The sequence below is a fragment of the Equus przewalskii genome, chromosome 19 (genome assembly GCF_037783145.1).
Source record: "Equus przewalskii isolate Varuska chromosome 19, EquPr2, whole genome shotgun sequence".
NCBI lineage: Eukaryota > Metazoa > Chordata > Mammalia > Perissodactyla > Equidae > Equus > Equus przewalskii.
In genome coordinates this window covers 58269521-58283916 of record NC_091849.1, presented here as the reverse complement: position 1 = coordinate 58283916, position 14396 = coordinate 58269521, and the positions used below count along the sequence as shown (strand labels likewise).

General features: G+C 32.9%; 1 protein-coding gene across 1 annotated transcript in view; it reads left to right on the top strand.

The window, feature by feature from the left end:
• LOC103546267 (protein eyes shut homolog) overlaps nucleotides 1–13915 on the top strand; it is a 319923-nt gene extending 306008 nt beyond the window's left edge. The window contains exons 7-8 of the mRNA XM_008512739.2: nucleotides 8878–9017; nucleotides 13736–13915. Coding sequence (XP_008510961.1) covers nucleotides 8878–9017; nucleotides 13736–13915 — 320 coding nt within the window. The remainder of the gene's footprint in view (nucleotides 1–8877; nucleotides 9018–13735) is intronic.
• Nucleotides 13916–14396: the final 481 nt, after the last annotated feature.

Below are 14396 nucleotides of genomic sequence, written 5' to 3'. Positions count from 1 at the left end.
CCACTATTTCCTACTCTCATAGATCTGACTATTTCTGGAGGGGAGTTATTGGGCAGATACTCACAATGATAGATATATAATTGTAAATTGAAATAAAATGCTCCTACAGAAAGCAGTGTCCTCCCATGAAAGCTTACAATCAAAGGATCTGTTTTAGAAAAAGAGAAAAGAAAATATGGGCCCTGGGAGAATAAATTGGGAGGTTAGATATGGTTTCTGTGATATAATGACCCTGAAGAGAGATACAGAGATGAGCCCACCTTAGAGAAGTTGGAGAAGAGAGCATTCTAGATTCAGGGAATTAAATTTTTAAAAGCACTGTGTTTCAAAGGGTACAAAGTTCCAGTTATTCAAGATAAATACGTTTTGGAAATCTTTCATACAACATAGGGCCTATGATTACCAATACTATATTGTATATTTAAAAATTTGCTGAGATGGTAGATCTGATGTTAAATGCTCTTACTGCAGAAGGAAAAAATAAAAACAAACAAAATAAACAAACCAAAAAAAGGAGGGAGTGGGGGGAAATTTTTGACGGTGATGGATAAATTCATGACATTGATTGTGATTACGGTTTCAATGGTGTATACGGTCATGTGTTGCTTGATGACAGGGGCGCATTCTGAGAAATGCGTTGGTAGGTGATTTCGTCATTGTGTGAACATCAGAGAGTGTACTTACACAAACCCAGATGGTGTAGCCTACTACACACCTAGGCTATATGGTACTAATCTTATGGGACCACTGTCCTACGTGTGTTCCGACATTGACCACAATGTTATTATGATGCATATGATTGTACTGATCTACAACTTTGTGTATGTCAGTCCTACCCCTACAAAGTGGGTTAAAAAAAACAAAAAACAAAAACACTAAGTTAGAAGAGATGAAATCTTTGAAGGCCTGCTGGAACTCTAAGAACAAGAGTATATATGAGATGTGGGGTGAGGGTAGTGCCAGAATTAAAAGGCTGGGTTAACTATTTAGCTTTTTATTCTAAAAGGAATAGGAAATCATTGTAGAGTCTGACACATTGAAAAAAAGATCAAGTGGAGAAATAGATTGGAGAGGGGAAGAAGGGTGGAGCATTGTAGTCATATCTCAAGGTGATGGAAGCTTAAAATAATTGGAAATTCTTGTTTGTGGATTGTATGCAGAGAGCAAGTGAGAGAAGTTGCGGGAAGCCTGATTTTCTGACTTTAACATTTCAAATAATTCCAACATATATTTTATCAAATACATTTTAATTGTTTTAAAAAAACAGCAGTTCCTATTTCAAAGTCCATTTTGATGAGGCTAATTTTCTGTTCTTTGATTACACTTTGAATACTATTTGACTCAGCTCATGCAAATTGATTCACATTCTTAAGACTGTATGGTACTTCAATTAATCATTTGAAAGAATGTTTTCTCCGTCAGTGATATTTTGGCATTATAGTTTATCAACAATCAGTAAATTAGTAGATTTGATATGTCTGTTCTCAACTAATGGCTTCTTTTATTCAACTGACAGCTGCTGCACTTATAAGACTACTATTACATTAAAACAGTGTTGAAGTAAACTAACAATTAGCCTTTTAAACAGGAGACATGATAATTTATTTTATCATGTTCATGAGATGGTATTCTGGAGAGTTAACAACCCCTAATGACAGAAATAGTTATCAGTTCATTAAGCAAATCACACTCAAGACCAAAAGTGGTAGAAGACAGCAATGACTTGTTGATTAAATGGCATTAATGCTCAAAGGGACTTGGGAGACTGCGTTATGAATACTTACTGTTTTACAAATGACACATCAAACAAAACAAACAAGCAGGAACAACTCAGGTTAGAGAAGTCCCCGAAAGTATCTGATCTCAGGACTTTTTAGGGATTGTGTTAGCTCAGTGGTTTTAAACCTTGGCCACAGATTATCACCTGAGGATCTTTTAAAACATACTGCTGTTAGGCTTCCATGGCAGAACAATCCAAGAGGAATTGTACTGAGGTGGACCCGGGTGATCTTCAAAGGTGTGCAGGTTGAGAAACATGACCTGCTGTTACCAGCCAAACCAGTTCATGGATTCCGGTGTCTGCATCATTTTTATACTTGATTTCCTTTTGTCTCAAAGTGGGAATAATGCATGTATACATTTACTTATTTTTAAACAATAAAATTCTTTGAGATCTAAAAATGGGTAAAGGGAACATATTCACAACAAAATACCAAATGTCTTTTTTAGGAAAAATAGAGAGAGTAATAGGAATTCAAATTGCTCATGGATAAATCATCTTTGAGCAAACATCGTTAATTTTATGAATGACAGTAGTGTAACAAATATATTTTCCTGGAGTTGGGGGTAATATGAAGTCAGAATTGCTCATGGATAAATCAGCTTTGAGCAATTACCATCAAAGGAATATAAGTGTATTTAGTCACTATGCCTTCATGAATCTATGGTCAGAACTTAATGAATATAGGTAATTATTACAAAAATAAGAATTATGTGACCTCCACATCTGAGAATCTAAATGACTTGGGCTGTCCCAGTGAAAGAAGTCAGTGTGATAAAGCTGAAGAGTCAATAAATATTTAAGTAGAGCCACCCAAATTCCTTTTTGATGTCAGTACAAAGATTGAACAAAGCAACTTCTCTCAGTAAAGATTTCAATACAAAACAGAATTTGGGATAAATGAACAAAGTATGTAACTAGAATTATACATCTTCTGTAATTCTTATTTTTTCTGGTTGTTTCTGTTAAGATCTTATTTCCTTTTTTCCCTCATAAAATATAATTGAAGAGGAACATTAAAATCAAGCTGGTAAATTTGCATGGGGTGCATTAATTTTACCAGCAGTAAAATTATTTTAATTAAGAGATTTTGCTACCAACTAAATGAAGTGTCTTACACGCCCAATCAATTCTTGCCAATGTGATTGCTCTACAAAGAAGGGACGGTAATTAATTAGAAGAAGCCCCTTCAAGGACAATTGGTCTACAGCGCACAATTTACGAAAGAGCTGACATGCACTATTTCTTTTCAGCGTCATCATCTGTGTTCATTATATGTATTATTAGGTTTGAGAAAAGGAGATACTGACAGAGGATAATGAGTTGTGAAGTGAAATAAGATAATATGAATCATGGTTAAGAAAAGATGAAATCATACCAAAAAAGAGATCAGTTCTCTTTGAATACTTTTCTTTTTTGAAGCTTGTGATCATTACAGTTTAGTTAACTAAATTAAACCTATACATTTAAAACATTTACTATGTGCCAGTGAACTTTTTTTCTAAATGAATAATGATTACTGCGTTTGGAAATCGATATTGCATATCGACTTTTACTTTTAATTCTCTCTTTTTCCTTTATGAAGTGGTGGATCTTCTTTATGGTAGAAGATATTACAAGATATTAATTATAATCTATTCATTCTAAATTACTTTCGTAACTTTATAATGATTATTGTGAGAGTAGAAAATCCTGTATCTCTGAAGCAAGCCTTATCGAAAGTACACTTTCAAGTCTTCTTTTGTTAAATGCCTGCTGTTATTCCAAAGCCATTTAGGATTTTAGGGTTTTACTTCAAGATTTAAAAAAAAATCTGAGTTTTAAAAGCCAAATGTGGTTTAGTGCTTTTCACTTATATTACATATAATAATGTTTTCAGAACATTTTTACAGTACCAGAATTCAGTTAAATAATTAATATCCTAAATAGAAATAAATGGCTTTCATACACAGATGAGAGCTAATTAAATGATATAATGGAAGGAAAGATTTCATGTAAACAGCAGTTAAAATATTAAAGTGCATAGGACTAAACGAAAATATGTAAGTTCTAAATTGAGAAAACTACATATCGCCACAGTGTGGTTACAAATACATAACATCTGGAAAGAAATTCTAAAGATATACAAAGCAGTTGGAGAGGCGACCTAAGGTATTAAACATTTCAAACCTCCAAATGATTTCATATATTTATTATGATTTCACTAAAATAACAACAGTGCTTTTGTGTTGTTGTTTTAATTTCTTAAAATCCACATGGAAAACTAAATAACTAAACAAAGCCAGGTGTGCTCTGAAAAAGTGCATTGTGTGGATAAGTGGGGTACAGATTTAGCTCTGCCGGATATTAAAGCATATTGTACAGCTTCAGTATTGAAAAGCATAGTACTGTGCATTGATAGTCAGAAATATGTAAATACAAAGTCCAAAAATAAATCCAAGTCATGCAGAAAATTTAGAATATAATAGAATTGCCATCTCAATTGTTAGGATGAGGCAAAAATTTGAGAGCTTGACAGCTCCGTGATTTTATCCATTGCTGGGGAAATTTAAAATCAGCATAATATCGGAGCAGGACAATTTGACAATATCTACCAATATTATAAATAGATATATCGTTTGACCCAGCTTTCCCATCATACATGCTTCCCATCCAAGTGCTAGGTAATACATATGCAAGATTATCCATGCCGTCAATGGTTATTAGAACAAAGAAGCAGACGCAGATTCAGAAATGATTGTGGCATATTCCCCGCACTGATGTGAAAAATCTATGATTTACGTGATAAAAGGAAAAGAAAGAAAGGCATGCAATAATGGAGAATCGTGTATATAATACCTTGTGAGTCTTTAGAGTCAACTTGTGATTATCTCTCTGGAAGCCTTTTTCTACATTCTCTGCCCCAGTGTTGTGAAATTTCACTACATTGGGACATTTGGGGATTATGTTCCTTTTTTTAAAATTAGGATATAATTGACATTTAACATTACATTAGTTTCAAGTGTACAACATAATGATTGTATATTTGTATATATTGTGAAATGATCACCAATGTAAGTCTAATTCAAATCCGTCACCACACACAGTTACAAATTTGTTTTCTTGTGATGAGAACTTTTAAGATTTACTCTTAGCAACTTTCAAATATACAATACAATGTTGTTAGCTGTAGTCACCATGCCATACATTACATGCTACACATATACAACTGATTTATAACTGGAAATTTGTACCTTTTGACCAGCATCACTCATTTCACGCATTCCCTACCTCCTACTCTGGAAACCACCAATCTGTTCTCTCTGAGTTCATTTTTTTTCTTTTAGATTCAACATATAAGTGATATTATAGTGTTCTAGTCTTTCTCTATCTAACATTTTACTTAGGATAATGCCCTCAAGGTCCATCTGTGTTGTTGCAAATGGCAAGATTTCATTCTTTTTTATTGCTGAATAGCGCTCCAAAGTATATATATACCACATCTTCTTTATCCATTCCCATTGCTGGACACTCAGGTTATTTCCATGTCTTGGATATTGTCAGTAATGCTGCAGTGAAAATGGGGTGCAGATATCTTTTCGAGTTAGTAGTTTTGTTTCCTTCAGATAACTATCTAGGAATAGAATTGCTGGGTCATATGGTATTTCTATTTTAACTTTTTGAGAAACCTCCATACTCTTTTCACAGTGGCTGCATCAATTTACAATCCCATGATTGTATTCTTCTTCATATGTGGGTCACTTGATAAACCCTTTTATTTGGAAGCGTGTGTCTTTCAATTTCTAGGTAGTCTCTGTATTAGTGCACTAAAAATTCCTCCTTTCTGTTTTCTTTTTCTGTACCCCTAAGTCCAAAAATTTGATATTGCATCTCCTAAGTTGATCCTCTCATTTTCTCATAATTTCTTATCTATTTTCCATTTCTTTTCATTTTGTTCTATTTTCTACTCTATTCCCCCAATTAAATATCTCAAAACTAGTGTTAATTGTTTTGTTTTATTATATTTTTAATTTTCTAGAACATTTTTCTATTGTCAAAATTATACATTTTCACGATATTCTGTTCTTTTAGATAGATAACTTTTCTTATAACTCTAATAGTATAGTTTTGATTTGTTTTAATTTTCCTCTGTTCCATTCGGTATCTTGGTTTTCTGTAAATACTTTTAATGATGCTTGTTCTTTTTCATTTGGAATCTTTCTGCCAAATGTTGCATGATCACATCTAACGGTGAGGACCTAAGAAGACTTACTGGAAGCTTGCCATATGAAGATGGGCTTTGATGACTGGCAGCTCATTAGAGAGTTGCAAGTGGACAGCTGGCTGTTCACTGGGGGAACCCCAATGAGCTTGGTTTCCTTGAGGCAAGAGCCTCTAAGAATCTCGTTCTCCTCAGAATAAACCTCTAAAGCTATTTGTGGGCCTGGAGGGGGTGAGCAAGGGTTCAGAATAATTATCTGAGTTTGTGATTTGAGGGAGAAGCTATATCAACTAATCTCCTGTTTGCAGAATCTGCCTTAGTGTCACATTTTCAGGTACCTTTAAGTCCTGAGCATCTTAAGATTTCTGCTAGGTGGATGAGTTTGTTTTTCATAAATATGTCCTCTAATTAGACTTTTCTGTTTTGACTATTGCCATTCTGCTAATTTAGTCACTCTGCCTCCATCATCTTTTCAACTTCTCAAAATTTATTGAAAATATTTCCTCATGTATCTCCCCTCCTGTTCGCTTCGTGGGTTTAGGCTTTTGTTTTACTTTTTTTTATTACCTCCTTTTTGAAGCTTTTGGTGGAAGAGGCAATAATATCTCAGCTAAACCCAAACGTTTAATCAGATACGTCATTAGGAAACATCTGTGCTTGTAATTTGGACCACTTTGATGAAATAAATCCCTAGAAAAATACTAGTTGGCAAACTGATTCAGTAATAAATATAAAATCTAAATAATCCCACAAGTTCTAAAGTAATTGAATAAAATAGTTTTTAAAAATTTTTCCGCAAAGAAAAACATATAGTCTTCTATCCCAATTCCCCCAAATATTCAATAAAAGTTAAATCTAATACTAAATAAACTCCTCTAGAAAATAGAAACGAACACTTATCAATTGATTGTGAGGCTGGCATGACGATATTTGAGTTATTTTCTCTTGGTACATGAAGATATGATTTTTATTGACATCGTTAAATTTACTCATCTTCTTTTCTCTTGTGTCTGATCTGCTGATAATCCCATTCATTGATTATTTTATAACTAGTGTAGGAATAATTTTTTATCATCTTAAGATTATAAGCAGTCAAGCTAGACTGGTAAGGTTGAAAAGGTTCAGGACATTCTGCCTGGCTTCCTAGCTTCTTCCTTCTTCCAGAGTGATATGTGAGATTTCTAAATGAGGTCTGCACACAGCAGGGAGATTTCGGCTTGTGAATCATCTCTACTTTACAATTCAGTTGCAAGTTGCACAGCTAACATGATAGTTTTCAGGAAGTCGTGTCTCACAAGCCATGGATTTTAGGTTTGTTAACCATAAGCAATCCTAAAATAGGGGTATTAGCTAGATGATTCTGTGAATACGTACCCTCACCCTAACAAATAGTATTGGTCTCTTACTAGAAGGTTTAGTTATGTTCACAAGGAGATTGCATCAGATATCCCAAATTCTTTCATTATCTGGGAATATTACATCTATTAATGAAAGATAATGTTACCTAACCTGAAGTGAGTTCGCTCACCCATTGCACAGGAAACCAATCTCTGACACAGGGTGTGGTGGAAGAAAGGAATTTTATTTTTGCACAGCTCTGAGCAAGGAGAGAGGGCAGCTAATGCTGAAATCCCAAACTCCCCGAAAAGCTAAAAGAAAGGGTTTTTATTTGGGGTTTTAGGTAGGGGAGGGGGAGCCTATGTGGCCTTACTGGTCGGAGCTTTCCCACCAGCCTGTCTTTGGCCTTGAGACTACTTGCAGAAAGGAGAAGTCTGTGGCCTTGCTGGTCAGCAGCTTTCCCACCAGCCTGTATCTCTTTGCGGGGAGGAAATAATCTAGGTGCTTGTCCTTGACGGTGTCTGTCTCCATGGAGGACAGTAGATTCTGGAGCCAGGAAGCCAGAGAGTAAGCAGGGAATGAGTGTTTTGATTTTATCCCATATATGCTGGGTTTAATGTGGGGAAACTGATATCAGGGTCAATATCAATAACAGGTTCTCAACTCAGCTTAATTAGCTCATTTGTCCCCACAATTTTGGGGTTTCCATTTCTAAAATTTTTTTCACAGTTTCCAAATCTCTCATTCCCTAATTCCCTATCTGTTTACCAGTTATATTCATCTTTTCTTATACATACTTCAACACATTTCTCATAGATCTTTTACAATCTTTGTATGGTAATTTTAAGTCTGGGACATCTGTGTGTCTATTTTTACTAAGAAGTTTCCTCTTGAATATAGATCACATTCTTGTGCTTTTTTGCAATCTCATTTTTTTATTGTATCACAGATATTATATCTAGCATTAGAGTGTGCAGGAGCTAAATTATTTATATTTATGTATACATGTGTATATATCTATACCTACATACACACACACACATGTTCCCTTCCTTCCTTATTGTCAGGAGACTGGGATCATTTTTTATTATAAATATTTTAAGGACTTTTTCCCAAATTTCTTTTGAAATAATTTCCTATGCAGCTACAATATAAAAACAATAAGAGTGCTTTTTGTATAAAATTTATTATGCTTATAGTTATTACATCATTTTTACAGTCATTAATTGGAAATTTATTTCACATTTGATCATTTTACAATAATACATTGGCCTGGGATCCATGTCTTGCTCTGTTGCTCTATTTCTCAGTCTGTTGGTAAAATAAGTGGTTTGGGTCTTATTCATTTTTAAGTCTCTTTCAAATTTAATAATCTATACATATAGAATATTAGACTATAGATACAGAGTATTCTATAAATATAGAATATATAGAAGCTTATCTTGTGGTGAGTGTTGTCAAATTGATATTATCAGATAATTTGACAACTGTCTTTAACATTCAGTGTGAATTGAAGTGTGTGAAAGGTTATTTAATTTTTCATCTCTTGGTTTGAAAGGCTCTGAGTGTGAAAAATGTGAAGTGGCTGTTGATCCCTGTGTCTTTCTCGCTGCAAACTGCACTGAAGATGCAGTCTATAGGAACAAATCTGAAGACGTTGACTATGAACAATGGTTCCTATGTGAAGGAACAATGGAGGTAAGGTAAATTTATGGAGCAGTTTTTCATTTTTCTCTTTAACTCATAATCATCTGTTTAGAAAAAAGCTAGAAATGTTAAGGTTGCAAATTCAGTGTTCAGGATGTGCATAGCTTAAATATAACTTCATAAACAAATGTTCAACAATTGATTTGGAAATCTTTTTGCTTCTTATGTTTATAATATAGTGAGGTAATGAAGAGTTTTAACTATCATTTTATCACTGGTCTTTCTGTGTTCTATTCATGTTATAATTTGCTGACTGGTTCAAGCCTCTCGAACACAGCTGTGATTGTGCCATCTTTTTGTTTATAGATCATAAAGATCATTGTCTTTTGGGATCTCGTTAAATCTCTGGGAGATTTCTAATCTCTGAGCAGCCTCACCACTAACAGTTCTGGGGCCTAAAGCAAGAATACAAACGCTCTTTTTCCCATCTCACCTCCATCTTGTACAAATTAGGGTAATATTTTCAAACAAATACCAATGACAAACAAAAATTTTAGGGTCTTAATTTTAAAAAGTAAGGAACTTTTTCTCAAAATGATTCAGGGGTTTTTCAAAAAGTTTAGACAGTTAGCAGAATATATGTAATTTATATTGTCTGGACACAACCTAATTAGGTCATTTTATAGAAACAAAAACCATATTCTAATTTTATGTTTGTTATATCATTCATATAAAATTTTCAATAAAGATTTGTAAGCTCTTTTCATTATGAATAAATCCAATAACCTTGACCTAACTTTATAAAAAATAATAAAAGATCACTGTTTACTTCAAACTCAACCATCTAGAGGGGATTTGCAAATACAGGCAAACAGATTTCAAATTCCATACACCTTTTAATTTCAAGTATGACCTCAAATATATCTTTTATTGTGTTTTTAAAATTCATAAACATATATACTAAGCTTAATATACTTTTACATGTATGTTTTTAGTCAATCACAGATACGTGATTACACATAGATGGTGAAATTAAGGTTTTTAACTTTATTATCACATTAGAGAACATTATATATTTACTAAATAAGTAACTGTATACCTTCTCTTAGGAAATAAACAAATAATATTTATCTCGTAAATATTTCTATTTCTCTGTATTTTAAAATAATTACCAATTTTAAAGGAACACTTTTCTTTAGACTCAAGAGAAAACACAAAGATAGCAATCCAATAACTTTTCAGCTGTTTATTTTTTCATGATCACACATTTTATAGCAATTTGGCAACTTTTATGTTAGGCAAAATAAACATAAATATACAGCAGTTGACATTTGCACATCATAATTTCCATTCTGTAAGAAACGGGGTAATTTGAAACTATATTTAGAGACTGATATTTATATATTTTTCTTATTTAAAATTTGTTCAGATCCAAAGATGATTTATTAATTCAATTGTATATCAGTGTAAGATCTTAATGTCGACCAAAGATTTGGACATTGCAATTTACTCTATCACGTTAAGTCCTTATGATTTGTAGTATCATCAGTAACACATTCCAGTACATCAATGTAGTAGAATCAATAAGTATTCACAAGATTAAACCGTTTTCAATTATATCCATTATTAAAATTTTGATTATTTCAACTTCATATTTTTATAATCTTAAACAATCCGGGGAAATGATAGAATAGTTCTTTAAAAGTCAAATTAAATCATTCTAATTTGCCTGAGGAGTCATTTACTTATTGGGAAATCACATAAACTGCCTTTAATATAAACAAAGCTCTGTGTTTATATATTATAAAAAATCAAGACTTTCAAGTTTACGCCAAAACTCTAAGGGCCTAATTTTATTTTCATCTAAAACATTAATTATGTTACCCACAAACACAGATATACATTTTCTGCTCTGTTAATTTTTGAGCAAAGGGAAAACATAAATAAAGCACAGTTAACCATTTTCCTTTTGCTTATATTTTTAACTATTTATCTGAACAATAGTCCTACAATGTCCATATATTGATAGAGAAATTTTTTATGATCAATTAATTTGAAAAATTTTCCAAGCAGAAGAGAAAGGAAAAAATAGCAAAAATGAAGAAGTGAAAGGGAGCTAGCTTCAGGCAGATATGAACTCACAATTGTCAAAGGTCAATTATCTCCTCTCAGCAAAGTGTAGTAGAGTCTTAAATGCAGAAAACCCTTTCACACACACACACGCACATACCCACACACATAAACACACACACACACACGAAAACAAGTTATTATGGACAATTTAAAGAATAACTCATATCGTTGACAATTCCATGGAGCCGTATAATTAAAAATATAGTGCTTATTAATCCCATAAGTATATTAATGAAAGATGGATTCTTGTGCATTAAACAGAGTAATCTCTCTAGTAGACACACAGCGCAGAGACTCTCCTCAGGAGAGTTTCTATCTTTTTGTTCTAATGCATTTGTCAAATGAACAATCTTGTTCATGTTAAAATTTCCCCAGAGTGGCCACTACAATTTCAGATTGTCCTTTGAGAAATTCCGACAATTAGAGTTATGTACATGACTCACAACATGAAGGCAGGAATGTGTCGTGTCAAAGCCTGTGACACTTGGAAGGCACTTGGGCAATGTCATGTCTCCAGAACCTGCCAAGTCAGTCAATCCCAACTGAGGGCCTAACAGAAGTGTTTGCAAGACTTTGCAAAGGTGACCCAGGAAAAATTCTGTCTACAGAATGCAGACTGATGCTGCCATCTGAACTCATTGTTCATTCAGGTCATCTGGATGATGATGCAATGGGACCTATGCTTGTCATCTCCCAGGAAACCTCTGCTTAGAGACTCATCAGAGGAACGATGTTGACAGAGAGAGTAAAAGAGAGAGATTTACTCTCTCTCTGTATTAAATTGAATCACATAATCAAAGGATTCCTAAAATGTTTTCTTATCCTGAAGAGAGAAAATAAATTTAGCATTTGGGAATTCGATGAAATTTGGGTATTTGTCTCAGTCCATTATGCGTAATGGCCTGTTTGCAGTCTAGGATCCTGAGCCTTGGTAGTTACGGCATTTTAATTGGATCTTTGCAGAATTTTGTGTTTCTTCACTGCTGACCTTCCAAAAGACGGCCAAACAATTCTGTTGATGAAGAAAAACCTAATTCTTTTAGATTTCCTGGGATAAGGGAAAACAACAGCTTAATAGAATTTTACTAGTGTCTCAGAAAGGAGAAGTTATGGGAAGATGTTGATATGCTTTACAGCCAGCATCACAACAACACAGCCACCACAGTATGACAACAGACAGACCGGTGGTGTGGTTTCCTGACTGGGAAACTAGCTGGGCCATGGTGGTGACAGTGCTGAATCTTAACCACTAGACCACCAGGGCTGGCCAACTGGTATATATATTTATATATACATACACGTATATATGGAGAGAGAGAATAATAAAAGTGTCATGATTGCTAATATTTGTAGCCTAAGTGTTATTTAACTTTGTAAGCCTATTATGACAGTGCTTCTTTAATTTAAGAAACTATACAATGAATACCCTCTCAATGAAGGAAATGATTATATGCTCAAATGGTAAGGGACAAAGATTTTTCTGAAGGACAAACACATAGACGTACAGACACAGAGAGAACTTATAGATTCGATTATAATATTTTATTATTTTATTTTTATAATTTTAAAAATTTTATTTATTTTTAACTTTATTTTATATTTATAATATTTTAGTCATGGGTTAAGAGTTAACAGCGTTTGAAAAAAACTCATCTATCCGTGTCAAAAAGCAGTTCTCCTTCCTAGTGGACTTGAAATTCTTAATTGACTTGAGCTCCAAAAGGAAAAATGGGAAAACAGATTTCAGTGGACTCTTACTCAACAGAAATTAGATCTCTATAAATCATTAATCTGTCACCAAAAGATCAGAGCATGAAACCAAATCCCTAATCATTGTTTCCAGTGATGGGGCAAAACTTATTGGCTATAAACAAACCAAAACCAAAAAGGAAACATGAAAGTATTGAGAGGAAAATGAAAACAAAGACGAGTTATCAAAGTTCTATTGCTATTTTGAATTCACTTCTGAGAGTTAGGAAAAGATATGCCTCGATTTAAGCTTTCCATAAGAGGTGCATTTCTCTGGTGACAAAGTTTACCTAATTCTTTCAGGTAACTTCATTGGCCATATCTGTGGAAGACATCCAAAATGGCTTAAGTGATATTTTTTTTAAAAAGATAAAATTTTGATTTCCATGCAAATATAAAATACATATGTTAAAGATTTTATTTAACTCATTTTTTATAAGGGATGCAGTAAAATATTACAATCAATTCAAAGGTGAATCCAAGTAAGTCACTCAAGAAGCAAAAGCGATTTATGATTCAGGAAACAGGTTTTCCACGGATCTGGTTTTCAATACAATGCTATTTCCATCATATCAGTTAAGATGTAAGCAATATCTATGAAAATATGATTAAAATAAAATTAAATAAAAATTTTAAACACTTCTTTAATGGATGCTGATCTCTTCAGCTTTTTACAATTTATATATTCTTGTCATAATTTGAGTATGAACTGAATATGACTGTTGAAAATGATTTTGATATAAATCAAAACTGATTTATTTTACCCTTGCTAAAGGAACACATGAATTCAATACCTAAGATAAACCATGAAATTCAAACTTTGAAATGATTCTAATATGTAGTGTATGATGGACACTTACAAAATTCTTATTTCTTATTTTTAATAGATTTGTGCAAATGGCAGTTTGACTGAAGAAGACAATAAGACATATTGGTGTCTATGTATGCCCAGATGGCCTGGCAAAATGTTTATGGAAAATACAACTGATTATGAAGAAAGTGGATGTCAACATGAAACTACGCATAAAGATGAAATTAACAGATCCAGGTATGTATGCATCATTTAAGCAAAGAATATCACCTATTTATTAAAAAGTTATAATTGTACTGATAAGCCATAGTTGAACTTTTTAGTATTATTTAATAATATCATTTTTTGTTTAAAATGACTAGGATTTATATATCAAAGACATACATATCTTTATAATTATATAATACATATTAAATTATATATAACAATATTAGCACAAAAAACAGCAAAAGAGAGTGTAGACTTACATAGGAACAATTTTTGTATATCACACTAGAATTAACTGAATATCTGTGGTAGTTTAAATCTGTGGTAGATTCTGGTATGTTAAGATGTATATGGTAAGCTTCAGAGAAATTAATAAAAAAATAATTCAAATAACATAGTAAAAATAGCATTACAGATATTAAAAACTTTCCCTAGAAAATATTTACTTAATACAGAAGGAAGGAGTATCAGAAGAATAGAGATATAAAGAAGACAGGAGACATATAGAAAACAAAAAAGAAAATGGCAGA